At 34.4% G+C, this 9,471-nt stretch overlaps 1 protein-coding gene across 11 annotated transcripts in view; it reads left to right on the top strand.

Moving 5' to 3' along the window:
- Window positions 1–9,144, top strand: part of b3galt1b (UDP-Gal:betaGlcNAc beta 1,3-galactosyltransferase, polypeptide 1b) — a 370,122-nt gene extending 360,978 nt beyond the window's left edge. For all 11 annotated transcript variants that reach the window (XM_009300444.5, XM_068223680.2, XM_073913219.1 and 8 more), the window contains one exon: window positions 5,046–9,144. In XM_009300444.5, the coding sequence (XP_009298719.1) occupies window positions 5,251–6,246 (996 nt within the window). In that variant the 5' untranslated portion in view covers window positions 5,046–5,250 and the 3' untranslated portion in view covers window positions 6,247–9,144. The remainder of the gene's footprint in view (window positions 1–5,045) is intronic.
- Window positions 9,145–9,471: the final 327 nt, after the last annotated feature.

Genomic DNA, 9,471 nt, shown 5'->3' with positions numbered 1-9,471 from the left:
ACTTACTAACTTACATACTAACGTTCATGCATACATACATACATGCTTACATACTAACTTACATAATTAATTACATACTTGCTTACTAACTTACATACTAACTAACTTACATGCTTACACACATACTAACTTACATACTAACTAACATACTTACCTATGGCCTATCTAACATACTAACTAACATACATACTAACTTACATACTTGCTTACTAACTTACATACTAACGGTCATACATACATACATACATGCTTTCATACATACTAACTTACATAACTAATTACATATTTGCTTACTAACTTACATACTAACTAACTTACATGCTTACACACATACTAACTTGCATACTAACTTAAATACTTACCTACTTACTAACCTACATACTAACTTACATACATACTAATTAAATACTTGCTTAACTTACATACTAACGTTCATGCATACATGCATATATACATACATACATACATGCTTACATACATACTAACTAACTTATATACATACATAATTACATACTTGCTTACCAACTTACAGATTAACTAACTTACATGCTTACATACACACTAACTTACAAACTAACTTGCATACCTACTTATTACTTGCATACTAACTAACTTACATACTTGCTAAATAACTTACTTACCAACGTTCATGCATACATACATACATACATACATACATACATACATACATACATACATACATACATACATACATACATACACACATACACACATTACATACTTGCTTACAAACTATCTAACTTACATGCTTGCATACATACAACTTACATACTAACTTGCATACATGCATAATTGCATGCTTACATGCATACTACCTAACTTACATACTGACCTACTTACTAACCTACTAACTTACATACTTACAGTAAATACATACTTACAAACCAACTTGCATACATAGATGCATACATACATACATACATACATATATACTACCTAACTAACAAACTTGCTGATTCATAGAGAAATTTATGCACTGTGTATTTTTGGGTAACTAGTTAACTTACTTAAAAAGGTAAACCCCTACTTTTTCAGTGGAAAGGTTGTTTAATTGTCATTCTAAACCTAACCATACAATAAGTACATGTAGTTAATTAATACTACTAACTAGTTTAATAAATAAATAGCACCTTAACTTAAATGTTCTTTATTTATTTATTTATTTTAGAGATTTATGTATTTGGAATGAGTAAATGTTGGAAGATTCTCGTCCAGAAGAGTTTAAGCAGCCTTTATGCAGTATATTTCAAGACTTCTCATGTCATATTTTATTCACACTTTTACAAATTATTCTGTTTCAATCTTTCAAGCGTGTAGATTTTCAAAGGCAAGCAAAACTATTGCTTTTTCATGCACTGGTCAGTTTTGAGAATGCGAGCTGTTCTGCTTCCATTACAGAATAAAAGCAGAATGAGAAATCTCCTCTTCAGCAGCATTTGCATATTCAAAACATTTCAGTTTGAATCTGGTCTGTATTCTGCAAGTTTTAGGGGGATTTTTCCTTGCTCAGTTGCCTGATTTATATAACATGGTTATTTTTCTTTTCCTGTTGCCTTTTATGAATATCTGAAACCCCTGCTGTACAAACAGTCAACTCTAATATGTTAACAATCCTTGGCTTTATAGAATATTTAGATTTCTGGTATGAAAAAATGTGCACATTAGTGCATAATTACTTAAATTAGATAGCATCCCATTTGCCAGTAATTTTTTTGGTATAATATAATATAATATAATATAATATAATATAATATAATATAATATAATATAATATAATATAATATAATATAATATAATGTAGGGCGACATTGTGGCACAGTGGTTTACACTCACAGCAAGAACGTTGCTGCTTCAAGTTCCGACTGGGTCAGTTGACATTTCTGTGTGGAGTTTGCATGTTTTCTTCGAGTTGGCATGGGTTTGCTCTGAAGGCTCCGGTTTGCCCCACAAGTCCAAAGACATGCCGTATAAGTGAAATGGATCAACTAAATTGGCCGTAGTGTTTGTTTGTAAAATGAGTATGTATGGATGTTTTCCAGTACTGGGTAGCAGCTTGAAGGGCATTCGCTGCATAAAACATATGTTGGATAAGTTGGTGGTTCATTCCGCTGTGGGTACCCTTGATTAATAAAGGGATTTAGCTGAAGGAAAATGAATAATATAATATAATATTTAATAAAAGCTAAATTGTCCAACATGGATATATATATATATATATGTATATATATATATATATATATATATATATATATATATATATATATATATATATATATATATATATATATATATATATTTAGTTTAAATGTTTTATTTGTAAAAGACAATAAATATTATACTATTTATTATTATTATTATTATTATTATTATTATTATTATTATTATTTATTACATATAATACTGTACATTAAGAGGCTATAAATGGAGCTGAATCAATCAAATGATTGCACCTTGATATATCATTATTTTGATCCATGTTGGACAATTTAGCTTTTATTAAATATTATATTATATTATATTATTCATTTTCCTTCCTTCCTTATGTATATATATATATATATATATATATATATATATATATATATATATATATATATATATATTAATTTAATTGTTATTCTAAGTTAAAAAAATAACAATTTGGTAAACTGTAAAAATATGTACATAACTTTTTAATGAAATGCATATAAAAAATGAATAAATATAAACACAAAACTTGATGAAATGCATATTGTATACATGTATGCATGTATATGTTTTTATATTTTTTAAAATAAGGAAATTATTTAGCTTTTAAAATTATATGATATTTTTAATTTCTAATTATATAATATAAATACATCTACACATGCTGTATTCTTGACTTATAAGCACATTTATAATGTGCTCAACGATTGTGTTTTCATACTTTGTTAATGATTTTTTGTTGTTGTTGTTAATAAGTTACAAATTGCATTAGTTAACTAGTCTTTAAGAATAGTTGGTGCTATTTTAAGATGATTCAGAATGCGTAAGTTAATTATTATTAAACTATTCAGATGAACATTTACAAATCCTAATATTCAGGCATATACTAATAGTTCATTTGTATGTTAGTAAATGCTTTATTAAGTCAACTCCGACCAGTTTTGAGACCTAATCTAAAGAAATGACTATTTATGCTTTGTAAATCCCTTTTAAATGACAATTAAATGCTCGGTTATATTCTTAACAGGGGGAGAAAAAGAAAATAAACAACTTTATTAATTTCTATTAATTTAAAGATACACAAATAAAACTGTATCAAATACAAAAATCAATCTTTGCAATCTTACGTAAAATAAAATTACTGTGCAGGTTAAACATCGCTAAATAACATTGAAATGTTGTATCTTAACATATTGTTAAATTATAATGTTGTTGTTGTTTTATCCAATTTTATTTAATTGCATTTACTTCTAATTGTATTTTGACACTCCTGTTATTTAGCAAGGTTTAAAGTTTACAATACTTTTATTCTTTAAGTAGATTGCAAACGTTTATTGTTCATTTGATACTGATACCTTTAATTGTCATCTTTAAGGAATTTACAAAGCATAAACAGTGCTCACTTTAGACTAGGTCACAAAACTGGATAATGATGAGTTAATAAAGCATTTATTAACATACAAATCAACTATTATTATATGCCTGAATAATCAAATATACACATGCTGATTTGAATAGTTTATTAATTGTTTACTAACTCATTCTGAATGGTTCTAAAAGCCACCAACTACTCTTAAATACAAATGGTTTGTAAGTAATGCAATACTGAATTTAGAAATGCTGGCGACGCAGTGGCCCAGTAGGTAGTGCTGTCGCCTCACAGCAAGAAAGTCGCTGGGTCGCTGGTTCGAGCCTCGGCTCAGTTGGTGTTTCTGTGTGGAGTGTGCATGTTCTCCCTGCGTTTGCGTGGGTTTCCTCCGGGTGCTCCGGTTTCCCCCACAGTCCAAAGACATGTGGTACAGGCAGGGGCGGACTGGGACAAAAATTCAGCCCTGGCACTGCAGCCACATCAGCCCACATTACCACACCGACACAGCACCACCCACGGACATGCACATTCACTATTTATTTTGGTGTACAGATGGTGAAATAATATGACATTCTTGCCAGATTTTGATTACATCCGGGTAACCTCAGATTGGGTCAGCCCATCTTGAAATTAGGCGGTCGTCGCCGATTGGGCCAAATGCTTAACATTTATTATTAATATTTTTTTATTTATTTATTTATTTATTTATTTTTATTATTTATGTTTTTTATTTATCATCATCATAATATCACATCTAGCAAGAGATAAAAGCTGCCTGCACGTAAAAACAATTAAAATAAATAAATAAAAAAAACTGACCGGCCCACATTTAAAAATTGGTCCGGCCCTTCTGGCATTTGCCAGAATTGCCAGATGGCCAGTCCGCCCCTGGGTACAGGTGAACTGGGTAGGCTAAATTGTCCGTAGTGTATGAGTGTGTGGATGTTTCCCAGGGATGGGTTGCTGCTGGAAGGGCAACCGCTGCTTAAAAAGGTGCTAGATAAGTTGGCGGTTCATTCCGCTGTGGTGACCCCGGATTAATAAAGGGACTAAGCCGACAAGAAAATGAATGAATTAATGAATTTAGTAATGACAATAGAATTATTAAGCACATTATACATGTAACTATGTCAATAATACAGCATGCAAAGCTGTATTTATAAACTGCTGACACACATGTATTAATGTAGAGTTAAGGCTTAACAGATATTGAATTAACTATTTGCTAATGCTTAATAGAGGATTCATAGTATGTAGATATTATAAAGTGTTACCAAAATCACTTCATCTTTGACCTTGAGTTTGTACTTTTATTAAAAAATCAACATATGTCTTTGCTTATTCTACTTGTTGTCATTAAACTATATTATGTCACCCGCATTAAATCCACCAGTATTGACTTCAACTGAAAAAAGCCCAGTTGTCAGTCAGCCACTAGTTGAAAACAACTTATTATTTTGTTTTTCAGATTTCAGTGGAACATGCAGAAGAGTGTCAGGCAGCATTCAAAACACAATCTCTGCGTTTTCCTGCGAAGAGGCGACAGCTCTGACAGTCGACGTCGAGCTGCATACAAATGCGGCGGCTTTCAGCACTTCTGCCTGAGGAAACGTCGCTAATGGCTGCCAGGCCGTCCCACATCTACAGCTCCAAGTGCACGTAAATGCCTCACAATGCCTTCAAAAGTGTCATGCCTCTACGTGTTGACGGTGGTTTGCTGGGCCAGCGCTCTGTGGTATCTAAGTATATCCCGACCAACATCATCCTACGTCAACCAACTGTCCGCTCCAGCACGAAAAACTCCGAAAACGTTGAAAAGCAATGCAACTACAACATTCGGGAACATCCGAACGCGTCCGCTAAACCCTCACGGATTTGATTTCATCATCAACGAGCCCAAGAAATGCGAAACCAACGTGCCATTCCTCGTTATTCTCATCACAACAACGCACAAAGAGTTCGACGCCCGGCAGGCCATTCGAGAAACATGGGGCGACGAAAGCACATTTAGCGACCTGCGCATTATCACGCTGTTTCTTCTGGGACGCAGTACGGATGTGGTGCTCAATCAGATGGTGGAGCAAGAAAGCGAGATCTTTCACGACATCGTCGTCGAGGATTTCATCGACTCGTATCACAATCTAACCCTCAAAACTCTGATGGGAATGCGCTGGGTGGCCACTTTTTGCAACCAAGCCAAGTATGTGATGAAAACAGACAGCGATATATTCGTCAACATGGATAATTTGGTGTATAAACTGTTAAAACCGGCTACAAAACCTCGACGGAGGTACTTCACCGGATACGTCATTAATGGTGGACCAATACGGGACATGCGTAGCAAATGGTACATGCCCAGAGATCTTTATCCTGAGAGCAAATACCCGCCGTTTTGCTCTGGAACAGGATATGTGTTTTCAGCAGACGTCGCGGAGCTCATCTATAAGACTTCCCTGCACACTAGACTCTTGCATTTGGAGGATGTTTACGTCGGCGTGTGTTTGAGGAAGCTGGGAATCCACCCATATCAGAACAGTGGCTTCAATCACTGGAAAATGGCCTACAGTCTTTGCAGGTACCGGCGGGTCATCACCGTACACCAGATCTCCCCTGAAGAGATGCATCGCATCTGGAATGACATGACCAGCAAGAAGCATCTTAAGTGTTAGGAAGGATGCCTGAGGAGGTGTATGTGTGCCCTTTTTTTGATACCCATAGTGCAACCTGAAGCCTTGGGACAACTTTCTTAGAAAACAAAAACCACAAACATCTCTGTGGAGCAGTTTTCAGATGCAGCCGTGGATCACGGTCGGCGAGATGTGCTATTCGTGTTAATATTACAGCTGTGTTTGTTTGTAAAGGTTCAACATGCTGGTGCTTCTTTTTGCCTGGATGCACAGCAGATGTGTTGAATGAATGTCCATAAAGGGTTAGTTCAAGCAACAATGTTAATTCTGCTATTAATTACTCACACTCATGTCGTTTCGATGCCCTGCGATCATCTTCAGAACACAAATGAAGATGCGATGAAGCCGGATTCTCTGTGTTTTATATTAACTCGCATTGTTTGCTTTATTTCGTAACTGAAGTTTTGTTCTCATGCTCTGATTTGTAGCTTAACAGTCAATCTGATTGCTCTATTTCAGGGGTTTCCAAACTTTTCAGCCCATGATGCCTAAAAAAACAATGCCTAGACACAGTGACTAGCTGTAGCCAATGAGAGAGCAAGTCATGAGCTGAATGACTTTTGTGTTCAGGAGCTCAACAGAAATATCTGTGATTGGCCAGAAGGGTCATCGATGCAAATTAAATTGAAACTGTGTCAGTCCAGTTCAGATCAGTGTGGTTTAAATTTCACTGCTGAAACACTGAAGAGCAAATCAATCGATGTGCAGTTCCACAACACGAGGAACAAACATCTCTAATTGTTGAAAGTGAAGGAAAAAACCTCGGGAGAGACCAGGCTCAGTTGGGCACGACCATTTCTCCTCTGGCCAAACTTCCTGTGCAGAGCTGCAGTCTAGGCACTGGAGGCTGGAGAATGCCTGACATCCATTATGAAGAAGCTGCAGGTGTGTGTTGGTTGTATACATAGTGCCACGTAGTGTGAAATACAACAGCGATTTAGACACAAAATCTAATATAGTCTGAACGCCAAAGCGATCTTCCAAAGTTTAAAGTTATGAAGTGTTAACTAGGCTTAACCAGTTAAACTGTGCAGACCCGGGACGTTGTCGATTTTCGCTTTAAGATTTAAAGGGCTAGCATTGCACCAGACCCCCTTAAGTGGTTTCGTTTGAAAGTGTAAAATCTATATTTTATGCACATATGCATCACTTTGGTTATTATTCTACTGTACAAAAGTTATTTTCACTTAAATACACAGTATTTTGAATACCCAAGCTGGGTATTTTACATTGGTTTATTTTCATATTTTTCATATGACACATGTACAAGTTATTGCTCATATGAAAGCTCTTGCTGGAGCTTATATGTTTCTAGTATTTTATTTACTGAATTATATTCACATATCAAACAGTTGCCGAAAAAATCACAGTATTTCTATGGCGCAGAAGTGAAAACAATACATTTATGATCACTAAGCAGCCCCAGAAAGCACAGACAGCTGTCATCTCTTGCCTTATGCTGTGTGCTTCAGGGCCATTTCTCCTCTGTTTTTGAGGTGATGTGCATAAGTAATCCTTTTATATGTCTGACGTGGTCCAAACACAGTGAATTATGTTTGATCAAACAAAAGAATAGTGAAATATGAAAACAATGATCGATCCCTGTGGCTTGTATAGCACCTCTCATCAGTTGGAATATAATAACTTTTGCATAGATTATGGTGGAGACATTTTTCTTTTTTCCTATGATTACAGAAATGTGCAGGAAACACCAAAATGAATTACAGTACGCTAGACCACACAGAACCTAAAAGGTACACTTTCAAATTTGTGTATAAAAAAAAAAAATCACAAAAGCGCCTCTATTTTTAGTTATTATAACACAGACAAATAAACAGTTATTTTAAACACTTTCACTAGTTTTATGAAAATGTAAAGGGTTTTCTTTAAAATGATACCACATTTTTTGCATTTACACCTCTGCATGTGGATTTGGGAAGCTTTTACATTTGGGTAGGCAAAATACAGGCGGAAATCCCAAATCAACAGCAGAGTTTAACTGGTTAATACGCTCATGGTACTAATGTACTTTAAATTGAACAGCATGCAATACACTTCTAAAGGCATGTATCCTATACGGTAAACTTTCCACAACACGGTCTTACTTTCACTTTTGATTTGTGCACATTGACTAGTGTAAGAATTTTCCTGTCATAACATCCCTACTAACTTAAGAGCTGTCGGATTTCATCTAAAATATTTGATATGTATGTTCTGAAGTTGGTCTCAGGAGTTTGAAACCACACTGTGTGAGTAATTAATAACACAACAAATTTTTTTGGGTGAACTAACCCTTTACTCATTCACTTTTCTTTGCACATACAAACTCTGGTTGTACAAATGCAAACCCATGCTTTGTTTACTGTACGTGACAAGCGCCTGCATTCTGTTTGTTTACATGTTTGCTTTATTTTCTTGAAGAAAAAAGATAACAGAAATGTAAAGGTCATTATTTATAAGAAGATGTATACAAATTATTTTCTTACTCCTAGAAGTGGACCACCATCGCTTCAGAACAGCTCATGTTTGTAGTTATTATACTGTAAATCTGTATATCTGAGGACATCGCCGCTTGGTATCGTTTAGTGAGTATCCACTGTAATGGTAAACCCTGTAGGAGCGCAGTGTAAATGTGGCATATAATGAAGCACTTTGAAGGAGAAGTGAAAAAATATGGGAAACTTGAAAGTTGTTTTTTTTATTCCTACAATTGGATTTAATTGAGAAGAAAATGTCATGTGTTTTCTTATTTTATTTTGCGGTATTAAGAGAACGTGACATTTACTGTGAAACTACTGAACATCTTATCTCCATTGGTACTGTTGTATTATACTGTGTATTTTTTACGTAAAATATAAACAATGTCCTTTTTCCCCCTAAGTGTTGATCTTTGGTTCGCTCATTCATATTCAAAATTGGATACAAAGAAATGGAAAGACTTGTATTGCTTTAAAATGATCAAATGTGACAGTAAAATAATTATGATGTCACAAATTTGGGTAACACTTTATAATAAATACACACTATAAATCATTTATTAGGAAAAGCAAATAGTGATTTCATTATCCGTTAAGAATTAACTCTACATTAATAAACGTTAGTAAGCAGTTTATAACTGCAGCTACAAATGCTCTATTCTTGACTTATAACAACATTTAAAATGTGCTTAATAATTGTATTTTCATACTTAGTAAATTATTTATTTTT

The sequence above is a fragment of the Danio rerio genome, chromosome 9, assembly GCF_049306965.1.
Source record: "Danio rerio strain Tuebingen ecotype United States chromosome 9, GRCz12tu, whole genome shotgun sequence".
Classification (NCBI taxonomy): Eukaryota; Metazoa; Chordata; class Actinopteri; order Cypriniformes; family Danionidae; genus Danio; species Danio rerio.
Note: the sequence above shows the minus strand (reverse complement) of the source record. Positions and strands in the feature narration are given on the sequence as shown.